Source organism: Panthera pardus, unplaced genomic scaffold (genome assembly GCF_024362965.1).
Source record: "Panthera pardus isolate Hobbes unplaced genomic scaffold, ASM2436296v1 HiC_scaffold_11, whole genome shotgun sequence".
In the NCBI taxonomy this organism is placed as follows: domain Eukaryota; kingdom Metazoa; phylum Chordata; class Mammalia; order Carnivora; family Felidae; genus Panthera; species Panthera pardus.
Window position 1 is genome coordinate 9,492,752 of NW_026526666.1, and position 27,392 is coordinate 9,520,143.

General features: G+C 36.2%; 1 protein-coding gene and 1 pseudogene across 3 annotated transcripts in view; one reads left to right on the forward strand and one right to left on the reverse strand.

The window, feature by feature from the left end:
- The window catches only part of TRIM33 (tripartite motif containing 33), a 131,252-nt gene that overhangs the window by 91,353 nt on the left and 12,507 nt on the right, over positions 1 to 27,392 (forward strand). For all 3 annotated transcript variants that reach the window (XM_019457917.2, XM_019457919.2, XM_019457918.2), the window contains exons 5-14: positions 2,483 to 2,599; positions 5,223 to 5,337; positions 7,614 to 7,760; positions 8,203 to 8,320; positions 9,714 to 9,988; positions 10,611 to 10,775; positions 14,771 to 14,971; positions 21,588 to 21,720; positions 23,805 to 23,868; positions 26,321 to 26,480. In XM_019457917.2, the coding sequence (XP_019313462.1) occupies positions 2,483 to 2,599; positions 5,223 to 5,337; positions 7,614 to 7,760; positions 8,203 to 8,320; positions 9,714 to 9,988; positions 10,611 to 10,775; positions 14,771 to 14,971; positions 21,588 to 21,720; positions 23,805 to 23,868; positions 26,321 to 26,480 (1,495 nt within the window). The remainder of the gene's footprint in view (positions 1 to 2,482; positions 2,600 to 5,222; positions 5,338 to 7,613; positions 7,761 to 8,202; positions 8,321 to 9,713; positions 9,989 to 10,610; positions 10,776 to 14,770; positions 14,972 to 21,587; positions 21,721 to 23,804; positions 23,869 to 26,320; positions 26,481 to 27,392) is intronic.
- On the reverse strand, positions 16,237 to 20,085 carry LOC109271835 (cyclin-dependent kinases regulatory subunit 2-like; annotated as a pseudogene).

The following is a 27,392-nucleotide window of genomic DNA, read 5'->3' on the forward strand; positions in this document are numbered from 1 at the left end:
TCCTCCCAATCTAAAGCTCACGGAGTTAAAAAGGTTAGCATGGTAATCTCATATTCCCACTTCATTTGTACAGATTAACAAAGTAAAATTTTATTTTGGATATGGAGAAATTATTATGGAATAAATCAAATGTTCTTCAATGAAATAATGAAATGAAACAGCAATCTTTAGGTTACCTGTCTTATAGTAGATAGTTTTATTTTAAAATTAAAATACCCTTGTCCTTTTGTGCTACTTAATACCTTCAAAGGTATAATACAAGGTATACAAGTGCTAGACTTTACATTATACATGGGTGGGGTTATTTTTGCTTTAAAGAAATTCTTAAAAATCATAAAGTGGTCAATTTTGTTATATGTATTTTACTACAATAAAAAATTCTTCGAATCATTGCAGAAAATAAAAACCTCACTTGCTCTGTAACACCAGTCCTTATATTGCTCTACATTTTGCTTTCTGCTGCCCTCCATTTTTCCTTTTCCTCTTGAACCTAGCACTGGGAAACTTTCCTTCATCTTACCAAACTTTCCTTAGTGGTCACAACTTCCATGGCCTTTTCTCCCTTGATTGAGATCTTCACTGAAGACACAAACATCTAGATGCTCATAGTCTTCCTGTTAATACCAGTTCCTGCCTTTACTTTAGTGATTTTAGTAGCTACATAGACAGTTGTAACTTTGTCAGTATGTTGAACTCATTTCCAGTGGCATTTTGCATGTGCCTTAGGTAGGCATTTAATTTTAGGTAATCCTATGGACCTTACTTTAACTAGAGCCATGTAAACTCCCAAATCATCGTAGATGCTGGTATCTCCATTGTCTAAGCTTGTTTGTGCAACTATGCTAGCTAGTATTATGTTTTGATACCTTATCTGAATTATTGTCAAAGAGTTCTAGCTGATCATCCTGTTTTCCCTTTTCAGATTTACTTTTCTATGTCTGATGAATTTCCTAGAACATAAATCTGATTATTACATCTTGGTTAGAATTTTTCAAGGGTTTCCCATTACTGAGAAGATAAAATCCAAATATTAGCATGGTATACCCAGCCCTTCACAGTCTGATTCTGGATTTTATTATTATCTCCTATTCTGACCTTTGCATGGCTTTCATTGGCTAAATTGAAGTCTTTGTAGTTCCCCAAATATGCCTCTGCATTTAGCATAGGATATTATTTTGACTTCCCTGTGAAGCTTTCCTTGGTATCAAGGCTGACTTAAGCAGTATGTTCTTCTTTCAGTCTATATATATTTCCATTATAGCTCTTATCACCGTATGGTGTCATTTCATATGTGTGCCTATTTATTACAAGAATATGAAGAATAATGGATTTTTTTTTTTTTTTTACTCATGTATCCCTAGCATACAGAAGAATCCCAAAAATATTTGTTGACTCAATGAGCAATTTACACAAAGGAAATAAAACCAGCAAAGAAAACCATTCTATCTTCCTAGTAATCAAAGAACTGTAGTCTTTACTATGGAGTCCAAATTTTCACTGTAATAATATTAGGAAATACTAACATACACCACTCATGTTAACAAAGTTATAAAACTGGTGTTGGTGATTTTTAATTGATACAACTCTTTTGGAAAATTTTGACTAATATAGTATGGGGAGCTGAAAAATTATTTCAAGTAATGAATGTAAAGACAAGATAAAAATTAGATATAAAATTGTGTATACATTATGATTACACTTGTATTTTATTTTTTATTTATAAGATTTTTTAATGTTTTACTTATTTTTGAGAGAGATATATATAGAGCATGAAATGGGGGTGAAGCAGAGTTAGAGAGCGACACAGAATCTGAAGCAGGCTCTAGGCTCTGAGCTGTCAGCACAGAGCCTGCCACAGGACTCGAACTCATGAGCAATGAGAGCATGACCTGAGCCGAAGGTAGCCCACTTTAGATTCTGTGTCTCCCTCTATCTCTGCTCCTCCCTTGCTTACACTCAGTGTCTGTCTCTCTCTCTCTCTCCCTCTCTCTCCCTTTCTCTCTCAAAAATAAATATTAAAAAATTAAAAATAAAAAAAAATAAAATGCATAATAAAAAGACTAAGGAATATAACCATGGTAGTTAGTAGTGGTTTTATGATGATAAAACTATGGGTAGTTTCCCCACCTTTGAAAGTATTTTCTGTAATGTTACAGATTTTATGATATAAAATGTATACAAGCTTCTCCAGTAATTGAATTTGAAAAAAAAAATGTAATTCTGAATCAAAATTCTAATGTAAGAGCACTTGAACAGTTTTTAAGTAAATTTTTCTGGTCTTACAATAAATAGCTTCTTAGGCGTGGGTCAGAAGGAAAGGGATTGGTAATTAAAAGTTGCTCATGGTAGGGTGTGTGAGGCCAGCATAGAATGCAGATAATTTAAGTTATGGTCTCAAGATTGAATCATGTAGCAATTCTTCATTTTAAGAATTTCAATAGTAAATATTCTGCTTTAAATGTGGTTTTGTTTTTGTTTTAAGGTATCAGTTTCTTGAAGAAGCTTTTCAAAACCAGAAAGGTGCAATTGAGAATCTACTGGCTAAGCTTCTTGAGAAGAAGAATTATGTTCATTTCGCAGCTACTCAGGTGCAGAACAGGTAAGTGTGTTGCCTTAAAACCATAATTTCACTTTAAAAATTATTATACACACTAGATCCAGTTTAAATTTGTTTCCCTTCTGTATTAAGCATATATAGAAAACATTTTTAGAAGGGTAAATATATATAGAAGTTTGAGTTTGGATTATGATATGTGTTAATTAAGATTTAATTCACCAAAATTTTGAATACTCTTAAAATACATCTTTAACTCTTTTCTAATCAGTAAAACTCTATTCTTTGTAAAGCCTTATTAGTTAACGATGGAAAAAGCAGTTACTATGTAGAGTTGAATTATAAAACTTTTAACTGTGTGGTTGACATAGTATAGAGGAGAGAGTATGAAGAATGTCTCCTGTAAAAGAAGCATTTTTAAAGACACTACTTCTCGCAGAATTATTATTATAACTCGTATGTAATAGCACACTTTATGGCACATAGTAAACTCTCAAATTTTGACCATTGCTACTATTTTTATCAGTAATCCCATCAGCATTTAAAAATTCTATTCAGGTTAATTTCTCAAAAAACTAAATTTATTGATAAGGCAAGGTGGAATAAGTTCCATAAGTGAGTACATTAACAAGATGAGGATTCTTGGGGTAGAAAGATGAACACTTGGAGCTGGCATAATTAAAATCTGTATATTCTTGGAGGTATGAATAGGATTAGTAAGTATTTTTCAGTTTCACGAATATTGAGACTTTTGGTATTTCTAGAATATTAAAATTAATTACTTCATTTAAAATGGCAATACTTAAAAATATTAAATGGATGAATGAATAGCGCATTATACATTAGACTATAAGGTGGCAGAACTTTCATCTTAAGAAGTGATACCAAAAGAAAATAAAGTGTACTCCAAGGTTGTAGGTAATATGTAACAATGCAGTTGACTCTTGAACAACATGGGTTTGAACTGTGTGGGTCTATTTATATGCAGATTTTCCCCCCGATAAATATAACATTTTTCCTTTCTCTAGCTGGCTTTATTTATTGTAAGGATACAGTGTATAATGCGTGTAGCATACACAATATGTGTTGATCAGCTGTTTATGTTATTGGTAAGGCTTCTGGTCAACAGTAGGTTATTAGCTAAGCTTTTGGGGTGTCAGAAGTTATACATGGATTTTTGACTATCTGGGGATAGGTGCTCCTAACCTCCACTTTGCTCAGGGTGAACTGTATATACTTTACATGCACTAATTATGGATGGTTAATTCTTATGAAAATATCAGGATGTTTTAGTAATACTGCTGATATGTTGTGGGTGATATTGGAGAGGATAGCTAGCTGTCTTATAAATTACAGATGGATGTCCTTTTCAAAGAAAAGATACTTGATTCGTATGGCAGTCCCATATTTTTGTATATATGTTTTGTACATATTTTGTATATATGTTCCTGAATCTATATATAGAGAAGTAGAACAAGAAGTTTATGTGTTACAAAATTGCAGAGGGTTGGAGAAATTCATGATTTCATCTCCAGAAAGATTTTTTTTAAAGTATTGAAATCTCCAATGTTTCTTTCCCTTTAGACACATAATGACCTATATCTCCATTTTCTAATGTACATTGATTTCTTTCTTCACAATTGAACATGTAGTAGACATGCTTAAACCAAAGGGAGTCTGACAGTGGCTAACTGTTCACTACTTTTAGCAAGCTTAATAATTTCACTATTTGGCAGAGTCATTTTAAGTTAGAATCCTACATTATCATTAGTAATCAGCAGTCTTATTTTTAAAAAGACATTTTCCAATCACATTAATAAGGACAAAATTGAATAAAATTTTCAAATAAGTGCCCCAACAAGCACTGAGGTATAGACAAAGGAGGGAAAATTATATTATTATTACTCAAATTTGAAAAGACAATTTAGAGGTTGGAAGTGTGGGTAATAGTTTGTAAAGAAGTTAGAATGTATAAAAGTTGAAGGCTACGTTCTTTGGTTGTTTAACATTTTATACATTTATATCGGTAGGATTCTCCCCCACCCATGAAATAGGTATCAGCAATTTCATTTTTGCAGCTGAAACCTTCCTATTCTAAAACATCGAACTCTTTTAAAACTGGATTGAAAATGTTTTATGCCCTTAATTCTATGCAGTAGGAAAATTATTTTGAGAAGAACCTGTGGAAGGAGGGGGCACATTTTAAGTGGTTAAGTTGTAAGTGAAAATAAATGCTTCTAAGCTTAATTCTTACTGTTTCAACAGATAATTACTGTTCGCAACATTGTTCTTTTGCACATTGTTTTTGAAAAGCATTAAGTAGATCCAGTGTGCCAGATTTGACACTAAATAGCAGTTGTTGATGTCAGATGTTTATATATCACATTCATGTCACAGGAGCTAAAGGAGATTGCCATCTAGATTAATAAACTACCTTTATGAATTTAATTTAAAATTACTAAATATTTAATCCATTCTTTGTCTGTATAAATAACTTGTTTAGACCAAACTGAGTGCTCAGGTCTACCGAAACATAAGTTGTACATTTTGACAAGGGTTTCATTTTAATTACTTGCTTAAGTGCCCAGTTGGATGAATTTCTGTAACAGTTGATGATTCAGAGACATAGGATAAGTTGATAACCTAATGATGCATTTCTCTTATTCAGGATAAAAGAAGTAAATGAGACTAACAAACGAGTAGAACAGGAAATTAAAGTGGCCATTTTCACCCTTATCAATGAAATTAATAAGAAAGGAAAATCTCTCTTACAGCAGCTAGAGGTATGGTTCAAAACCAAAATAAAACAACAACTGCTTCTCTTGCTCTTTAGCTGTTTTTAATGTTTATTGAAAGGTCTTTTAGATTGGTTGGGGGGTATGGAAATAAAGACAAATTAAAAACATTTTTCATTTCATTTTCTATTGGAAAATAGAGCTTTACTGAGTTAGTTAATTTGCAGCCCAATTCAGTAATACTGATTTTAGCTGTATAAATGAGGAGATAGTGTTGTCCTCTTAAGAATTAAAGAATTATTACTAAAATGTGATATAAACAAAGACAAAGCCAACCTACTACTCCCCACTCCCCCACCCCCATCCCTGAATATAGGGCCTCAATTTAACTTTTACACGTGAATGTATACTGGGGTCTGCTTGAGTCATTTGTGTTTTACTTTATTTTAAAAATATTCCATAGTTTTGCTAAAAATGCTGCTCATTTTGAAATTTATAAACTTTAAACTTTTGCATTTTTTAAGATTAATATGCAGATATAAATTTCCAGATAAGAATCCCGTCAGTTTGAAATCCAAATTAAGTTTTAAACAGAGTTGTCTCTACTGACCACAGTTCATTGTTTCTCAAAATTTGGTACTCTTTAGTAGGTTCAGGTGATAGGGGGTTGTGTTTTCTGCATCATCAGTAGCAATTTAAGCTATGTATTTGATTTTTTAAATTTCTATTACTTGTAACCTCAACATTTCCACAGATTATTTTCTGTTCCGTTCCCTCATAGATCACTGTAGAAATACTAGACACATAGTTACATACAAATGAAAGAAATTATGTTGGCAGTATTATTTCTGCATTTCTGTCTTTTGAAATACATCTTTTTATTGAGACACAATTGTGAGATTAAAAGTACTCTCACACATACCATTAAAGTTGGAGGTCTCTTTCCTCTTGTACATTCAGCTGATGCATTTAACTCTAATAGATTTTGTTTTCCAAGACTGTACGTGGAGAACACTGAGCAGCAACTATTTCTGATAATCTTTTGATAACCTTTTAACTTACTGCAAATACATGTAACTGTAGGTCGAACATAATCGTAAACCATTTCAAGAACTTTTGAATGAAAAGATGCCTTTTAATGCTAAAATATACAAAAATACTGAATCATAAATCTGCCACACACGCCTAACATGCTGAATTTAAGGAATAGATGTTTTCTAGTGTAATATGTTCTTAAACTTTGTAAAGTAAAGGTTTTCCTATGCTTGGTAGAAGGGATGATTTCCAGGGAACTTGTGAATCAAACTTCTATCAGTTGAATACTTTTATCCATCATTTTGCATTATAAAATGGGCAACTTGTTTTCTTAGGAAAAAATTGCCCAATGAGTCAAGTTGAGGTGTTCAGAAAATGGTCAAGTGCAAAGTAGATAGGTTGTTTGGCATGCCAAATGTCAGAGCATATAAGATATCACCTGTCCCTTCCGGGAGTTTTAGTTCCCAGGTAGTTTATTTTTCCTTTGCAGCATTTGCCCTCAGATTGGTCCTTCAATTCTTATTTATGCTCTTGTTCTTTGAGAACTTTTGTTATTTCAAAAGGTTCCTTAACTCTACTCTTAGAGCTTTAGAATTTACCTTTCTCATTTTGTCTTTTAAACGTATTTGAAGGAAGAGATTTTAACTTTCGCCTCCTGCTATACCAGTAGGTGGCACTGGTAACACAAAATTTTCTTTGGACCTAAAAGTGTGGAGTTGATTATATCAAATTTCTAAAGGTCAGCTCATTATGCCACAGATTCTGTATATTGGATTAGCCTAATAGATACTATTTTTATTGTTTTTTAATTTATTATTTTTTAAAATTTATTTATTTTAAAAGACAGAGAGGGAGGGAGAGAATCCCAGGCAGGCCCTGGGCTGTCAGCGTGGAGCCGGATGGGGGGCTCAGACTCAAAAACTTTGAGATCATGACCTGAGGCAAAACCAAGAGTCAGACGCTTAGCCGACTGAGCCACCCAGGAGCCCCTAGATACTATTTTTAACAAAGACATTTTATCTTCTGAAGGAAAAGGGAGACATCAACTAACAATTTTTATATGTGGAATGCCCCTTTGTTAGCTTTGAGAACTAAGTTTTAGTTCCGCCTTTGTTTGCCTAAGTTTAGTTTCCAACTTTTCTTTTGATCAGAGGCTCATTACATAATGAGATGCCTGTTAACTTATCCTGATTTTAAAAAGTAACGTAGGTATTGTGTTCGTTTGCAACAGAAACGATGAGTTGGATTTTTCATATAGAATTCTTCATTGAACTCTTGTTCTGTTTCAGAATGTTACAAAAGAAAGACAGATGAAGTTATTACAGCAACAGAATGACATCACAGGCCTTTCCCGGCAGGTGAAGCATGTGATGAACTTCACAAATTGGGCAATTGCGAGTGGCAGCAGCACAGCTCTACTGTACAGCAAGCGACTGGTGAGACACATAGTGTGTTTATCCCCAGGTCTTTACATTGATTTTATTAAGACTTACATTCAGTGAACTGTAGCTGTTTCAAGTCTAGATTTTGTATTTTTGCCAATGTAACCGCCACTGCATTAAGATACAGAAAATTTCCATCACCCACAAAAGTTTCTTTGTTCCCCTCTACTCCTGACCCTAGGCAACCATTAATCTCATTTCTGTTATTTTCTAGAATTTCATGTAAATGGATTCATACAGTATTTACTGTCCTGAAGATACATGATAAATCATTTCTGCCAGAAATGTGCACTTGATTGCTAATATAGGTAGTCTTTTAAACACAACTGTCTCATCTCAGGTCGTGGGGCTACATGAGCTTTTTATGTCTTTACCATGTTTGTTTTCTCAGGTAATACTTAATTTTTAAGACTAATGTGAATTTTTTCCCTTCAAGATTACTTTTCAGTTGCGCCATATTTTGAAAGCACGGTGTGATCCTGTGCCTGCTGCTAATGGAGCAATCCGTTTCCATTGTGATCCCACCTTCTGGGCAAAGAATGTAGTCAATTTAGGTGAGAATTAATTAGTTTTTTCAGTGTGACTGGGAACACTAAATTAGGAGGAGAAAGGATCTAAAACAGATTTTAGATCCTTAAAGCTTTACTGTAACACATAAACTTCTTGGAAAATATGTTCCTCATTGGAAACTCACTTGTGCTCTGTTCGTGACATTTTGAAGAATGTTGAGCATCTCCTGTGTGTAGATTTTAAAAATGTGAATTATTGTTGACTTTTCCCCCACGTATTTGAAAATTGGTAATGACTGTTTTATGTCAAAAACTTAGCATATGGGGCTTCATTCTCTGGAAGAATTTATTAGATGCCCTAATAGTTTGTATATTAATTGTACCGAATTGTCCACTAGAGGAGGCCCTCCAGGATGCTGATGTGTGTGAAAGTCACATTGAGGAATGTTTGAAAGATAAGAGTAGCGCTTTTCCACACAGAAGAGAAATGGGCTTCACTCTTGTCCACAGTGTGGACCTACAGACCATAGGTGAAAGTTACAGAGAGACAGACAAACAGCTCAATTTAAAACAAAGACCCAAAACTTCCCAACAGTTAGAACTGTCTACAGATTGAGGAAACTCACTTTGAAAGTAGTTAAGTTCTCACCACTGGAAGTGGTAAAAGCAGAGGCGAATGGATTTCTGTAAAAAAGTGATCTTTGTGTATATTAAAATTTGGCTATAGCCTTAGAGAAGGCATTGGCAAACTGTATTTTGTGTGGCATGGTAGCTAAGTTTGTTTTTTACATTTTAAAGGCTTGTAAAAATAAATGAAAATAGAAGAATATATGGCAGATCTTATGTGGTCTGCAAAGCCTGAACTATCTGACCCATTAAAGGAAAGGTTTGCCAATTCTGCCTTACATCCAACCTTCCTCAAATTTGCCTTCTATTCCTAGAAAATAAAGGGCTGTGTGAGAACCAAGGAAAATTGTCATTTCTAGGGACGTAAGTGGCTAAAACATTCCATGTTTCCACGGAAGACAGTTTTGTAGCAATGTAGTACTCTGCCCTGAATAGTATGGCAATTCAAAGGAAAATGGGATCAGCATTAGCAGTCTTAGATATCCTTGAATCTTGTCCAGGAGAATTGATTTTGACTGACTAGATGCGCCTCCTCCAATAACATCTGTTTCAGATCTTTAATTTTCTGTACATTTGTGTAAATATAGAATAATACACAATACATTATTCTGAATAATCAAAAGTCAATTATTTGGCTTTGGACTATGTTTCTGATCTTCATCATCTTTAAACCTATCTCCCACTTCTGCTGTCCTGTCAGAAGCTTTGAGTGCTGATAGTTGTGAAAGGAAAGAGGAAAAAATAGTGGCAATCAAAAGTGGATGATTTAATCGTTTATATGCAAATTATTCTCATTTTTTAAATCCTTCAGGTAATCTAGTAATTGAGAGTAAACCAGCTCCTGGTTATACTCCTAATGTTGTAGTTGGGCAAGTTCCTCCAGGGACAAACCACATTAGTAAAACCCCTGGACAGATTAACTTAGCGCAGCTTCGACTCCAGCACATGCAACAGCAAGTATATGCACAGAAACATCAGCAGTTACAGCAGATGAGGATGCAGCAGCCGCCTGCACCCGTATCCACAGCAACGACGACGACACAGCAGCACCCTCGACAAGCAGCCCCACAGATGTTACAGCAACAGGTGAGTATTAGAGCATGGCACGATTGATACAAATGATGAAAGCCTCAAGACTGCACTCCGTCCGATTGGGATGAATTGCACATTTCAAAGTGACTAGCAGAGACAAAGCTCAAAGGTCAGAGTTTAAATATTTGCTCTGGGTTTGGCAGGGGCCTGGGGGAGATGTGACAAAGGGCATTAAAGAACTACTTAACATGGGATATGAAACTAACTCATGGTACTATGGAAGAGCAAAAGTTTTTATCCCTCCATTCCAGGTATTTTTTGTTTTCCACGTGTGATTTGGGTCCAGAAAGCCAGATATGTTTTACCTAAGGTCAGATACATTCCTTAGGCATTTATTCAAACTATTCCCATCCGTGTATCTCTTTTGATCTCCCCTCCCCCATCCAAATCAAAACCACTAGTCCAGGTTTGGATAAGTTAATGTTGATAGGCTTTACACACACACACACACACACACACACACAGTGGAAGGGATTGGGGCTAGAGTTGGGGAGAATGACTTACGCTTTTTACTTTATGCCATCCTGTCCTGTCGATTTTTACCATAACATTTTATCATTGAAAGATAAATTTATAAAAAATATTATTAAGCAAATGCAATTTCTACCTTTTGTAGCCTCCAAGATTGATCAGTGTGCAAACAATGCAAAGAAGCAACATGAACTGTGGAGCTTTCCAAGCCCATCAGATGAGATTAGCCCAGAATGCCGCCCGGATACCAGGGATACCCAGGCACAGCGGCCCTCAGTATTCCATGATGCAGCCACACCTCCAAAGACAAGTATGCCTAGAGTTACATTTGTAAGAATCATACAATTTTAAAATTAAAAGACATAGTTTTTCTTAAGCAGGTGGGGGCTCGGGGTTGGCCATTGATACCTTTGAAAATTTGATTAATGCTGTGTATCTTCTTGTTCCCCCAAATTACACATACACATGAATTCAATTTTAACAGCTTCTTTAATGGCATTAAACCCATTATATACTATGGGTTAAGAACCTCTGGTCTCGTCCAGCCAATTCATTTTACAGAAGTAAAAAACAAAGGAGCTTTTTATTTATCCATAATCACAAGAGGTAACGGTAAAGTCAAGATTAGAACCTTAGTTTCCTGAAATTGTTTCTCTGTTCTTTTCATGTGGCGTTGTGAACTTGATCTGTAAAAAGGACTTTGAAAACGGTAGAGCTGTGCTATATGTAATTTATTTATTTGGGTATAGCTTCTCTCTGCTTGTTTTTCTTTTTAGGATATAGATAATGCTTGCTATGAAAAATAAGTGTATTTTAAAACATGTTTTCTGATTTTTGCCTGGATAGTAGGTTATATTTGAATAGGAGTTAGGACTATAAAATCAGGCTACTTTTACATATGATCTCTAGTTATAAAATAATAAAGTTCATTGTGGAACTGTGATAGTGATATTTTTCAAAGCATGCTTTAATAACCCTCAGAATGAGTATGAGGTCCTTGTCAAAAATAGATTCTGAACCATAGCCATTGAGTCCAAATTTCTAGGGGGAGAGTACTCAGAAATAGTAAACTTTTACTAACTCTCAGATCAGTCTGCATACTAAACTTGGATAAATAGTCCCAGTGCAGTGGTTCTTCAACTTTTATACACAAGTACCTTTGGAAAGACTTTTGAAAAATAGGCACTCCCTCACATTTAAGACTGACATTTAAAAGTTCTATTATAGGGGCACCTATGTGGCTCAGTTGATTAAGTGTCCGACTTTAGCTCAGGTCATGATCTCATGGTTCGTGAGTTCGAGCCCCACTTCAGGCTCTGTGCTGACAGCTCACAGCCTGGAGCCTGCTTTGGATTCTGTGTCTCCCTCTCTGCCCCTTCCCTGCTTGTACTCTGTCTCTCAAAAATAAATAAAACATTAAAAATTTAAAAAACAATAAAGGTTCTATTATAAATTTAAGTTTCAGTGATTGCCAAGGACATATTTTCTGGCATATTGTAATTACTGACATTATAAGATCAAACCGTTTCATCATTCTTATAAACTAATCCAGTGGAATCCCAAATACTATAGCAAGCTCTTTTTTGGAAGTCCAAACTTTATTGTCTCTTTTATGCTTGGACCTGAATTTCTCTTCTACTTCGTCTATAGAATTTTATCTTTATATACTTATGTTTGATAGGTATATAGATCAATCAGTTGCAGTTTTCTGTGGGAAAAATGTCTATCTTAATTTAAAAATTCTTGTATTTCCAGTGACAGTAAGACTATTATTAAGCTTAAAAATATTATTTTGGACCAAATTTTCATTATAGTAATTTCCGTACAATTATACATAAATATACTTCTATGCTTTAAGAATATTAGGAAACATAAAAAATAAAATTCTTCTGGGTACACATTTCTTTATGAGACAGATGGAGCCTTTTCCTTTTTCCTGTTCATTTGTGTGTGTGTGTGTGTGTGTGTGTGTGTGTGTGTGTGTGTGTGTATGTATTTATTTATTTTAATGTTTATTTAATTTTTGAGAGAGAGAGAGAGAGAGAGAGAGAGAGAGAGAGAGAGACAGTGCCAGCAGGGGAGGGGCAGAGAGAGAGGGAGAGAGAGAATCCCAAGCAGGCTCCATGCTGTCAGCACAGAGCCCAATGTAGGGCTCAATCCCATGAGCTGCGAGATCATGACCTGAGCCGAACCAAAATCAAGAGTTAGGTGCTTAACTGACTGAGCCACCCAGGCGCCTTATATATATTTGTGTATGTTACTTGTTAGAGTTAGAATTCAACATCAGTTTTTATTACTGTTTTTTCTTGTTTCTGTTTTCTTATGATGCTTGGGAACCTGTTTACAAAAACATGTATCTGGGAATTAAAGTAATTTTTTTCATTTTCCTGAATTGTTTGAACTTTCGCAGATTATAAACTAAAACTTAGAATGAGCTATGAATACTACTTTATGCATCTTTTTATCAGTTGACAGTTTCTTCATGTCTTTTGTTTTTGTTGATCATCTTATATCAGAACCCACTCAGAGATTTATTAACTCAGGTTTTTGAGGTGGGCACTTTGTCATCAGCTGAACACTTGTATCTTTGCTTGTCTCAGAGTATTTTCTGCCCCAAGGTAGTGTGTTAGATAGGATTTGAAATGGGTCAGAGGTGTGCTGTTTTAGGGGAGAGGGAGAAGGGCAATTATAGAAGAAGAGAACCTGTAGACTGGCACATTCCTAGGGAAATTGGGTTTTCTTTAGAAAAAAAGTACATATGAAGGTTGAAGATCTGGACATTAGTTTCCATAAAAGTGTTCACATAGCCATGTACCCGAAAGCCCACAAATATTACCAGGGAGCAGCTACACCCTTTGGAAGAGTGCAGAAACTGCGGAATCATCAGACTTTAAGGCCCCTACGGAAATAAGTGAATGTTAGAATTTTCAGTGTTTAAAACTTCTAATTATTTATTTGTATATGTATAATTTGTTTCCCAAGGATTTTCATCTATATTTATCTTAAATGATCCTAACAGTCGCTTACAATGAGACAGGTGAGGTGTTACTCACATTTCTAAATTACTGAGATTATGTGATTTGCCTAGAGTCACAGATTATTACAATCAGGAGTTGATGTCATATTTCCTTTTGTACATTCATTTTTTTCTACCGTATCAGTTATATAATAGACAACTATCCAATTGTTTTTATTTTTAAAAAGACGGAAGAGTCAAAGAGGAATATAAATAGAACAGTGACTTTCCCGGCCTGATGTTTAAAAACTTTGGGGGCTTCTAGATCATCTATTTATGTACATCTTTGTTTGTAATAATGCCATGTCTCCAGGCTGGCAGGTTGAAAATAATGGCAAATCTGCTTTTCCTAAAAAGTACACAAAAATGAGTAGGAAAACAAAAAGGCTAAGTTTGAGTTATTGTTACTTTTTTTGTATAAGTTGGAGAAGGCTTTTTCCCCCAGTTTTATTAATAATTGATGTACATCACGATAAATTTTAGGCTTACAGCATAATGGTTGGTTTACATAGATTGTGAAATGATTACAATAGGTTCTGCTGATATCCATGATGTTGTATAGATACAATAAAAAGAAAAGAAAGGAAGAAAATTCTTTTCCTCCTTGTAATAAGTACTCTGAGGATTTACTTTTTTTTTTTTAATGTTTATTTTTGAGAGAGAGAGACACACACAGTCGAGCAGGGGAGGGGCAGAGAGATGGAGATACAGAGTTAGGATTTACTTCTGTTCTATATATTTAAAACTATGGTCATACTGTATGTTACATCCCTGTTACTTGTTATCTTATAACTGGAAGTTTGTACCTTTTGCCTTTTGACCACCTGCCATTCCCTCTTCTTCCACCCTCCACCTCTAAAAACCACAAGTCTGAACTCATTTTATATGAATTTGTTTTGTTTTAAGATTCCACATATAAATGAGATCATACAGTGTTTGTTTTTCTCTGTCTTATTTCACTTAGTATAATACCTTCAAGGTCCATCCATGCTGTGGCAAATGACAGAATTGTCTCATTTTTTATGGCTGAATAATACTGCATTCTAGACACACACATACACATTTTGGATACACACATACATACAACTTCTTTGTTCATTCATCAATGCATGGGCACTTAGGTTGCTTCTGTGGCTTGGCTATTGTAAGATAAGGCTTGCTTCTTTGTTCTTAGTCACAGGTATCAAACACTTGTGTATCCTTCCTAAACTAAAACTTCTTGTAAAGGTGTAGTTCACATTAGGATATCCTGGCAGATCAAGTAATGATAACATCTTTTTTCCTAACAGCACTCAAACCCAGGGCATGCTGGACCCTTTCCTGTTGTGTCGGTGCACAACACTACAATCAATCCAACCAGCCCTACTACAGCTACGATGGCAAATGCAAATCGAGGTCCCACCAGCCCGTCTGTTACAGCAATAGAGCTAATCCCCTCAGTTACCAATCCTGAAAACCTTCCATCGCTGCCAGATATTCCACCCATACAGGTTTGTATTTAAGTTGAATGACAGATTTAAAAGCTGTTAATTAGGAAGCATTCTTTCTTTTAAATTTAGGAACAACATTTTTTGAAATTTCTGAAGAGTAGAGTATTAAATATTTGATTTTGAAGTTATGTGTGGTAAAAAAAGATAATAAAAATTATGTGTGCTGAAACTAGCATGCCTCAATATTTTAAAGTTCTAAGATATCAGTTTTGTTAATCTTTCTGCCACCTGCCAACAGACAAACCTTATGTTAGACAATGCACTCCTGCTTTGAGCTTGGATCCAGAGAGGACACCAGGACCCCAAATGTGGTCACATCTTTGCCATTCTTCTGTTTGGTCCAAAAGGGATGAGGTACCCCTTGTGCAAACAGGGTGGACTGAGAAAGAAAGTGGTTGCAAGGCCTAGGTATCAAGCACTTGTGGAGAGGAGCAGGAGGCATCCTGAGAGAGGCAGTGATGGTGAAGAGTAGAAGAGTAGAAGGGCCTCTGAGGCATCTGTCCCTTTCACCTGTAATATTTTCCTGAAGAAACATATCTTTCAGTGCCTTATGAAATTTCATTAATTCATTTGAATTAAAAGCCTTTTATTAAAAAAACTTTTTTAGTGCAATGTACAAGCTTTATTTAACAGAGGCAACAAAGGCAAACAGCCACTTATATTAAAGGGAAAACAGACTAGAAGAGATTTTATCTTAAACACCTTAGAGAGGCGCCTGCGCCTGGCTGGCTCAGTCAGTGGAGCATGCAACTCTTTTTTTCCTTTAAATAATATTTATTTGTTTGTTTGTTTATTTATTTATTGAGAGAGAGAGAGAGAGAGAGAGAGAGCGTGCGCGAGCAAGCAGGGGAGGTGCAGGGAGAATCCCAAGCAGGCTCCGCACGGTCAGCACAGAGCCCGACTTGGGGCTCATACTCATGAGCCGTGAGATCATGGCCTGAACCGAAACCAAGAGTCGGATGCTTAACCGACTACTGAGCCACCCAGGTGCCCCAAGCGTGCAACTCTTTGATCTTGGAGTTGTTAGTTTAAGCCCCACATTGGTTGTAGAGATTACTTTAAAAAAAAAAAAAAAAAAAAAAAAGAACCATCATATAATAACTTACTTACAGTTGCACTTAACTGAGCTCTGTTGTAGTGAAGAATACAGCTCATGCACCATTATGGATGAATGATTTGTACGTTTTCAAGTACTCACTGAATACTACCTCACATATGTATACATTAAATTTGAAAAAGGTGTAATTAATGATCCCAGATATACTTCATTTTTGTTGATATTTTGGAAGAGGTTATTTAAGAGAAGAATATGTGATTCTGGCTCATGAATAATGTGATGAACCCACCCTGGACTCTGTTGGACACCAGGTTTCCTCCACTGGTCTTCAGACATCAGATGGGTTTTAGATACTGGTTAGGAAAGTTCTCTGGGTAACACGATACGCTGGTACTCGTAGTGCTTGTTGAAATACTTGTTCAAGTTGATAGAACTGCTTGTGGGCTTCCTGAGGGTGGGTGGGAGCAATGAGGCACCAAGAGTGGGCTCAGCAGACTGCATGTCCTCATTAAGCCAAGGCAACGACTTGACAAAAACATTTTATTTATACATTCTGTGTAACCTTTGAAGGTTATATATACTGAGTCGTCCTCTCCTGCATTGTGCAAGTTACTCAGAGTCAAGTGTTACCATGGGAGCAAGGAACAGTGTAATTACTAAGATACTAAGACCCTTGATTGCATCTTAATATTTTTATGGGTTTTATGGATTTTATAAGAGTTTTAAAGGATGTTTCTTTAACTTCAAATTGTTTCACAATCACTAACACATTGTGAATTTTCTTAATCTTATTGCTTCCCAAATAATAGGAGAGGTCTTTTTTGGCTAAGTGAATGTTAGTTGTATTGGTGCTGAGAGGACTGGACGATACAGAATGGGAAATTTGGGAATGTGTCTGCAAAAAAGTAAAATTTCTGAGTCATAAACTTAGAGTTTACAAAGCACTTTGACAAGCAGTATTGTCAGTTTAATATGTGAAGTCCTCTTGTCATAATGGCATCCCTATTTTATGGATGAGAGTAAGAAGGATTAGTGACTAGTACATGGAAAAGTTTTAATTCAAAGCTCACGCTCCTAATTATAAGGCTGGTTCTCTCCCTGCTCTCCATAGAGAGATAGTAGGGAGATAGTTTGTGATTGTAGGCCTGGAAAGGTATAGTACTGAGAGGCTTTGGGCAACCAGAGAGAGGTATGTGCAGTGTTAAAAGAATCATTAAGCTAAACACTTAGCATATGCTAAAATCCTTGGGGATTTAGAATAAAAAGATTAATAAGACTTGGTTCCAGGTCTTAAACTTTGAAGAGGAAGAGGAAGTTTGCCAATGTCTTACTTAACATAGTTTGCTAGGGCTATTCTGATCTTGGTTTGGTGCTTTCTGACAGAGACCAGATGGAGGAAGTGTAGATGTTCCACAGCTTTGAAAAGCTTGGCATCATATTAGACTTTCCTTTTCATCACCTACTTTTTATTTTTATCTATTCATTTATTTTTAATTTTTATTTTTTTAGTGTTTATTTTAATTTTTTTATTCTTTATTTTTGAGAGTGAGACAGAGTGTGAGTGGGGGAGGAACAGAGAGAAAGGGAGATACAGAATCTGAAGTGGGATCCATTGTCAGCACAGGGCCTGATGCGGGGCTTGAACTCACGAACTGCAGGATCATGACCTGAGCCGAAGTCGGACACTTAACCGACTGAGCCACCCAGGCACCCCTATGTTTGTTTATTTTTGAGAGCGAGAGAACAGAGCATGAGTGGGGTAGGGTAGGAGCAGAGAGAAAGGGCACACAGAGTCCTAAGCAGGCTTCAGGCTCGGAGCTGTCAGCGCAGAGTCCACTGTGGGGCTCGAACCCATGAACTGCAAGATCATGATCTGAGGCAAAGTCGGACGCTTAACTGACTGAGCCACCCAGGCGTCTCTCATCACCTACTTTTTAAAATTGAGATACAATTCACATACAAGAAAATCCAGTTTTTAAAAATGTACAGGACAGTAATTTTTAGTATATGCACAAGATTGTGAACCATCACCACTACTTGCAGGACATTTTTATCACACCAAAAGATACTATCCGTTGGCAATCACTCTCCATTTCCCTCTTATCCAGTCCCTGGAAACCACTAATTTGCTTTCTGTTTCTATGGATTTGCCTATTCTAGACATTTTGTATGAGTGCAATTCTACAATATATGGCCTTTTGTGTTGGGCTGCTTTCATTTAGCATGTTTTCCAGGTCCATCCATGTTGTAGCATTTATCAGTACTTAATTCCTATTTATGGCTGAGTATTCCATTGTATGGATAGTCCACATTTGTTCATGGGTTCTTCAGTTGATGGACATTAGGTTGTCCACTTTGTGGTTGTAGAAATAATATAGCTATAGAAATATTTGTACAAGTTTTTGTGTGAATATGGGTGATTGGTTCTCTATCGTAAATTCCTAGTAGTGGAATTGCAGTGTCATATATTCTGTGTGTAAGTTATTGAGGAACTGCCCAACTATTTTCTACAATAGATGCATCATTTTACGTTCCCATCCAACAGTGCCTGAGGACTTCAGGTTTTACACATTCTTGCCAACACTTGTTACTGTCACATTTTTTTTTTTTTAACTTTAAAAAAAATGTTTATTTTTGAGTAAGAGCATGTGTGCACACGTGGGAATAGGGTCAGAGAGAAAAGAGAGAGAGAATCCCAAGGAGGCTGTGCACTGTGAGCACAAAGCCTGATGCGGGGCCCATCTCACAAACCATGAGATCATGACCTGACCCAAAATCAAGAGTCAGACGCTTAACTGTCTGAGCTACCCAGGTGTCCTTGTCACCTACTTTTAAAAGTAATTAGAGGTGGTTACCACAAAAACACAAATAAGAAGTAGGTAACCGTATGAACCAAGTGTAGAAAGAAAAAGGAAACCTGTCATCTCTTGAAGGGAGCTTATTATCTCTTACTTTCTCTCCTATCCTGTAGTTTCCATGGTATAGTAAGAAGAAACCTAGGGGAGACTACACGGGAAGTAGATAACTATGCAGTGTAAATCAGTAGTATTAACTATGCAGTGTAAATCAGCAGTGAATTCAAAGTAATTTGTGGATATATGTTAATAGTAGTCATGATAGCCATTCAGTATGGAGTAGAAGTTGATCTAAATAGAATTCTTTCAACCTGAATTATATTTTATTTTGCTCTGCTGTCCATCTCCAGCATATTGATAGTGCATATTTGTAATTTAGACTTTGAGGTGATAATACATGATGAACCTGAATACTTTTTGAGTACATAAGTGAATATTAGATTCTGTTTAGAATAACATATAATTAATGGTATAATCTCATGATTTATTAAATTCTTTAGAATTTTTCATATTTGGTGTACTTAGTAACTATCTGGGAACTATATTGGATATTATGAAGTCTTGGGAAAACTATTTCTGATATTCATATGTAAACTTAAATGTTACTGACTATCCATTTCTGTACTGTGCTGCTAGCACTGACTAAATGAATCCATCTTTTCTTCCCATTTTTACCAATCTGATAGGTAAAAAGGCACTGTTGATTTCATTTATGTTTCTTTTATTTGTGTGCTTAGTTGTGGTTCACTGATAATTTGTATTTCTTCTTTGGATTGCCTTTTTCCTTTTTTTTTAAATTTCTTTTATTAAAAAATTTCTTTTTAATGTTTATTTTTGTGAGAGAGAGGAAGAGACAGAGCTTGAGCGGGGGAGGGGCAGAGAGAGAGGGAGACACAGAATCCAAAGCAGGCTCGGGGCTCTGAGCTGTCAGCACACAGCCCGACTTGGGGCTCGAACTCACGAACTGTGAGATCATGACCTGAGCCGAAGTCAGTCGCCTAACCAACTGAGCCACCCAGGCGCCTCCTGTCTTCTCCCTTTTAATTCATGGAAGTTATTTATATAGCACATGTTCCATGCAGTTATTCAAGGATACTCAAAAACCATTGATTTAATGAATAAATGAATTAATGTTTTTCCATACTTACAACTTTATTAATGCATGTCGCCTGAAACCTGGGGGTGAATGCTTCAACTAGCATTCCCCTGTTGGGGGCTGTAGTGACGTCATAGAGGCCATTTTATGTACTTCCAGTTTGCCTCTTCCTAATCTGTCCACTCTTCTAGCCTTAGGCCTGTCTTGCCAGAAGTATAAATTACAGGTGGGTGAGTATAGAAGGAGTGGGAGTAAAGGTTATAGGTAACCTGATACTTTCATATCTGTTTTGAATCATCCCCTGCCCCCTCCATTATGTTCAGGTGTGACATTGTTCACTTTCCATCTGTGGCCCATATTAGGAGCTCCCCCCCTCGTCCAAAATACTCCACTTAACTAGTTGCAGCTAAATATTCTCCTGCAGGTATGGCTTACAAGTGAATCCTTGGCCAGCAGCCGTGACCACTGGGCAGTTACAACTCCTAATACCCCTAGTGGCCCCCCCAGTGAGCCTTCTGCTTGCGATCACCCTTTATGTTTCTCGCCTTTAGCGAGAAAGGCGTGTACTTTTTAGGAATCCTCCCTTGCCTGTGATATGTTGGGAAATGCTTATTTGGTTTTTCTGTCAATCCAATTCTACTTTGTTTTATTTCTATAATTTTCTTCAAAGTTTCTATGTTGTTGACATCTTTTCCTGTCACCGTGAAAATCAGTACAATTTTGAGAGGAAAGGAGAGCAAGAAGTAAATGTATGTGTTGTTTTCTGAACATTTGCATAAAAGGTATCTTGCCTCCAGTGGGAGAGATTAAAAGGGGCAAGTGTGGGCACAAGTAGACCAAAAAAGCAAGAAGATTGGCAGTTATTTAAGAATAGTTTGACCACCTCTTATGGCACAGTATACAGTTTTTCTTAAGGTAGTTTTCATAGTTAAATAGTATTTACTGTTTCTTAGGTAAATAATTTCTATTTTGTCATCACAGTTCTTCAGTATAGTTGGGAGGTTTTAAAGAGAGGAAATTGATGTGTAAGTTGTCCAGTCATCTGGCTTTAACCTGCTGTCTTGTCTGAGTGAGAAAAGGGCTCAGTTCTCCTGTGGACTGCCCCCTTTTTTGGTGTAATAAGGGGTTTTATGCCCCAGGCTAAGCGTTTTCTTTTGAGTCTAAAATATTTTTAAAGCTTTAAAATTAGGTATTGACTTGATTAAATTTCTATTCAGGTGAGTGATTCCAGCAGGACTATGAATGTTGAAATAAAGAGAGGAAGACGGGACAAGAATACTGATAGAGTTCTTTGTCAACTTTGAGAAAAGGCAGAAGAGTCAGATGATCAGAGCTATTTTCATAGTAGAACATAAAGATTTAGTAGATTATTGTGTTCTCTCTTGAGCTGCCCGGTACTTGTTGAATAATACTAATTATAGCTTTGTTCACACAAACTTTAAACCATTGTGGGTCCTCAGGAGAAGCAACAAGGAAACAACAATTACGCCAAATTTGATACAATAATCTGTTAGTAAATTGTGAACATAAAGGATTATACTAATGAAATTAGTAGTTTCTCCTCTGCTTTAATCAAAGCAAATTTCTCATTTCATTCTTTTTCTTTAGTTGGAAGATGCTGGTTCAAGTAGTTTAGATAATCTACTAAGTAGATACATCTCAGGCAGTCACCTACCCCCGCAGCCTACAAGCACCATGAATCCCTCCCCAGGACCTTCTGCCCTGTCTCCAGGATCATCAGGTAAGCCATCAGAGGCCCTGCCTCATTTCTTTAACACTGTAAAAAGCTATCTGTCATTATAGTTGACCTTTGAAAACAGGTTTGAACTGCACGGGTCCACTTAATATGCAGAGTTTTTTCAGTGAATGCAGTACTATAAATGTATTTTCTCTTCCTTATGATTTTCTTTTTTTTTTTTTTTTTTTTTTTAATCTTTATTTATTTTTGAGAGAGAGAGAGAGAGTGAGAGCAGGGGAGGAACAGAGAGAGAGGGAACACAGAATCCGAAGCAGGCTCCAGGCTCTGAGCTGTCAGCACAGAGCCCAACATGGGGCTCGAACCCATGAACCATGAGATCATGACCTGAGTCAGACACTTAACCGACTGAGCCACCCAGGCGCCCCCCCCCCCCTTATGATTTTCTTGATAACATCTTTTCCCTAGCTTACTTTATTGTAAGAAAACAGAATGTAATATATGTAACATGCAAAATACGTGTTGACTGTTTATGTTATTGGTAAGGCTTCTGGTCAACAGTAGGCTGTTAGTAGTTAAGTTTTTAGGGAGTCAAAAGTTAATATGCAATTTTTAACTGCACTGGGTGGGGGGGCGGTGTCAATGCCTATAACTCTCACATTGTTTTAAGGGTCAGCTGTGTATGTATTAGGATTTTCCAGGAAAACAGAACCAATAAGAGGTGTGTGTGTGTGTGTGTGTGTGTGTGTGTGTGTGTGTGTGTGTGTGTGTATGTGTGTATGTGTGTATGTAGAGGGAGATTTTAAGGAATTGGCTCACATGACTGTAAGGACTGGCAAGCCATTGGGCAGGTTGGCAGGCTGGAGACCCAAGGGAGAGTTGATGTTACAGTCTAGGCAATTTTGGAGGCAAAATTCCTTCTTCCTCTGGGTACCCTAGTCTTTTCTCTTAGTTCTTCCAGTGATAGGATGAGACCCATCCAAATTGTGGAGGTTGATTTGCCGAGACAGAATCTACTGATTAAAATGTTAATCACATCTAAAAACACCTTTACAGCAACATCTAGACTGGTGTTTGGTCAAACAACTGGGTAGTTATATTCTAGCCAAGTTGACATAAAACTAACCATCATAGTATCATATCATTTTTTTTTCCCTGATTGCTGTACTTTTTTTCTTCAAATTCTGTTGGTAGTTTTCAACTAAAGTAGTGTATACCTGTAACATACACTGTTCAGAACTGTATTCACATCCTCTGCTGGATTTGTAGATGCAGTTACTTGCCATGTCTTATATTTTATGATACAGATGGTCAGTTGGAGAGTTCTTTGGTTTCATCCTCAATTTAAAACTTGTAAGATAATGAAAAATGGAAATTAAAAAACAAAACAAGGATTGAGGAAAGGCAAATGAATTTTCAAATTGCAATTTTAAAATAAAAACTTAAATTTATTGGAAACTGTTCACGTTGTGACTAATCAAGTCTATAAGGGTACAGATCTCTTCCAAAATCCCAGTTGTTTTATTAACCCTGTTTGTCATGAAGGGATGAATAATTAAAGCAAATCTAAATGGATTGACAGTGCAGAAGTGGTTACAGAGTATATTTTCTTGGTTTAAATTAAACATTACTTATTTCTTACTGAAATAGAAACAGACCACCTCATTATTTCTGGAGTAAAGATAGTTCAAGTTTAAATGTGAGTTTTTCATAAGATGCATCATTAATACAATTTCTGAGTGGTAGAATTTTTAAGGTGTAATATAATTATTCCAGGACTTATAAAGAAGGAGTAACTATCAGGAATCTAAGAAAGATATTTACCAGATGACTTGGAGTTGGATGGTAAATAGCTTTCTCTTGATGTGGTAGTTTTCATTGATTGGATAGACTTGCTCTGAGACTTGCTCTGAGGGGAATTCTGAGAATCATGTCTGGGCTCAGCTGACAGAAATTGGTTGAAACATGCCAAGGGTTACACATGCCATCCCTGATTTTGAGGTTAAGGCTAGGCCTGATTTCTAAGAATTGCTAAATTGCATCATAGTAATCTTTAATTCTGTAACTAGTAGGTAGAATTCTGAATATTCTTCCCTGCATTGATAATCATTTTATGTATTCTTTTCCAGGTTTATCCAATTCTCACACACCTGTGAGACCCCCTAGTACCTCTAGTACTGGCAGTCGAGGCAGGTGAGTTTTAACATTGTTAGTGGGTTTTTTTCCCCCTTTTTTATTAAGAAAAATTTTAAACATGTATTTTAATAAGAAGAATATTACGTCGAAATCCTATGCTTATCACTCAGCTTCACCAGTTACCAAGTTATGATCATTTTTATTTCTTCTGTACTCCCATACATTTCCCCCTACTCTGAATTATTTTGAAACAAACCTCAGACATCTTATCATTTTACTTGGACTGTTTCAATGTATATCATTTGAAGAATTTAAAAAATTTATAGCCACAGAACAATTGTTGCACCTAAGAAAAATTTATTAGCTAATTCTTTAACATCAGTAGAGATCAAGTTACAGATTTCCCAATTTTTCTCATCCCTTTTTAATAAATGGTTTCTTTAAATTGCATTAAAATAAGCCGTATGTACATTGCCATCCGCAGATACGTTGAGGTCAAAATCAGATTGTATGTTGAAGAAACATATTGTTTCTCAAAACAGTTTTCCCCACCTTGTCATTTAAATACGCTACTTGCTGTTTTTTCCCCTCTGTTTTAATAATTTTGATGAGATTTGATCAGATTTAGGTTTGATTTGGGGGAAGGTTGGGTAGGAAGAATACTTCATTGGTGGTGTCGAGTACTTCCGTCAGGGCACGTAATGTTTCGTTGATTCTGTGACAGCAACCCATTAATGATCATTGCCTAGCTTTTTTTTTTTTTTTTTTTTTTTTTTTTTTTTACTGGTTGAAAATAATATTTTAATTAATGTGTTCTTTCTTTTTGTTTACTGGTGTAATATATTTCTGTAAAGGAAATTTTTCTGTCCTAGTAATGACTTGGTTCCCAGCACCTTCCAACAGTGACCAATGAGATTTTTTTATCATTGCCTTTATGAACTCATAAATTTAAACATTTTATATGTTCTAAACTATTATAGATGTTATTTTTATTGGGTTAAATTATTCCCTGTTTGGCTGTTTGGCTCCTTAGTCCTTTGGTATAACCCCAGTAGTCTTTGAAAACTTCCTTACTCCTGTTACGAAATGATGTTCCAGGTTCGTCTTACAGATTTCCTGCCTCAGGCCTACTGATCACCATATCTTTAAGAAATCTTGGTTGTGTTAATAAGGAAATAGTGTTTGGAGACAGTCTTCTGGGCATTAGGGGCACTTATTGCTACTTAAATTGTTTCTTATGCCTTTTTGGTGGACAGGTTTAAGAAATGGGGCTGGTGTGTGGAGTGTGTTAACATAAAATAGAATAAATGTTGAGTGATTTTTAGTTTGAATAATTTAGTGCAATGTAAGAAAGACTTAAGATACATGAATTACTTTTTAAATAAACTTTTTAAAACATTTTTTTATTTTGAGAGAGAGAGATAGCACAAGTGGGGGAGGGGCAGACAGGGAGGGAGGGCCTCCATGGGGCTCTAACTCAGGAATCTGTGAGATCATGACCTGAGCCTAAACCAAGAGTTGGCCGCTGAACCAACAGAGCCACACAGGTACCCCTGAAGGTTTATCTTATTTGGGTGTGTGTGTGTGTGTGTGTGTGTGCACGCGCATTCTGAAGACGGGTGCTATTAAAATACTTGCTTGACTTTTTAATTACACTTTAAATAATCAGTACTTTTAGAGGAAAGTACAGATTGAAAAAGGTGTTCATTCTCAGTAGCAGTACGGTCTTACCAGTTTCTTCTCACTTCTCTTGCCAGTGGTTTTACTTTGTGGTTTAGATAGAACCGATTAGTTGTATACCTGTCCTCTTAGCCTATCATTTTGGTGATTCAAAAAAGGGTATTCTGGGTTGTTGACTACTTGTTAAACCCTTCTCCCAATTTCCTGCCCTCAAAAGCTAAAATAGAGTTTCCTTTGAGGAGGCTTTATGAACCACTGTTATTAATGCTGTTTTCTACAGATGTTTGGGGGCAGAGAAGAATTGAAAATGCTTTTATTATTATTTTTTAATGTTTTATTTATTTTTGAGAGAGAGCGTAAGCAGGGGAGGGGCAGAGAGAGAGGAGGACGGAGGATCTGAAGTGGGCTCTGCACTGACAGCCTGATGTAGGGCTTGAACTTACAAACTGTGACCTGAGCTGAAGTCAGATGCTCAACCGACTCAGCCAACCAGGTGCCCCAAAACTGCTTTTATAAAGAAAAGCAATCACTGATATTCCATATTAACCAGCCTGGGAAAATTGTTATTTACTAGACTTCTTAAATGATTTAGCATAAGTGTCTCACACCATAAAATACATTTTTAGGGTCTTTTCATAGTTTAATCTATGTTTTTAAAGAATTTGAGGCTAAGCTTATATCATACTTCTCTTACTTGCATTATGAGTATCCTTATCTTCTAGAAATACATTGTCTATCATTTTCACTTTAATGAGCATTACTTTTCATAGAATTGGTTTTATATACATTATACAATCAAACATAGGTGACATTTTTTGTTTTTTATTAGCTGTGGGTCATCAGGAAGAACTGCAGAGAAGACAAGTCTTAGCTTCAAGTCTGATCAAGTAAAGGTCAAGCAGGAACCTGGGACTGAAGATGAAATATGTAGCTTTTCAGGAGCTGTGAAACAGGAAAAGACAGAGGATGGCAGGAGGAGTGCATGCATGGTAAGCTCCCATTGGGGTCCGTCAGGGATCTAAGGAGGCCACTGCACGGGTTCTTCCATCTCTGCATTTTAGACTCTGCATGTTGTTTAGTTTTGAATATTTATGCTTGTAACCCAAGTTTTTAATTGCAGTGTCTGCTAAGATGTGTCACAAAAGATTTAATTGTATTAAGGACTCATTTGAAATGGTCTTTTAGTATGTAATTGGTTAGTATTTTTGCCATGATTCTAAATCGGGTTCTGTATTGTTCTGACTTTATTAATAATCATCTCAGTAGTCACACTGAGTCTCAGGCCACAAAAGATCCTTGACTGTTTTCCTGGATCTGTCAGCTCAGGATTAAGACTGCTGACGTGAAAGAAGTTTAATGATCAAAGAGTTTTGTGATGGGAAGATTGCTTTTCGTTTATGAATTTATTAGCTAGTGTAGAGTTTTTCAGATAGAACATTTTATTAAATGTATAATATAGAATGAAGGAAGGCCACCTCGCAAACATACACGCGCCCAAATATTGGTCTTGGCTTTTTCTTCCTGCCCAGGCTTAAGTGTCATTTTCTACACAGTTGGCATATAGAAATTTCAAGTAGGAGGATTAGCATATTTATTTAACACAGTATTTGTATATTTAGAGAGCAAAGGGATTTAAAGTTGGCCTTCATCCAATACCTGGCTTGGAAAATTCCCCCAGAAAACCGGGTGCAAAAGGGTGGTGAAAGATTTCTTTTACAATTATCAGAATCTTCCAACTTTAGTAAAATGATAAGTAGGCAGAGTAACATTTCTTGGAAGATATGCAACAGAGTCTTATGTGAAAATAGGGTATCAAAGTCAGCTCTTTGTAGGAAAAGTATAATCCTGTGCTCTCTTTCCAGTCAATGTGCTTAGCAGCTTAATTAATTTTCTTATTATCC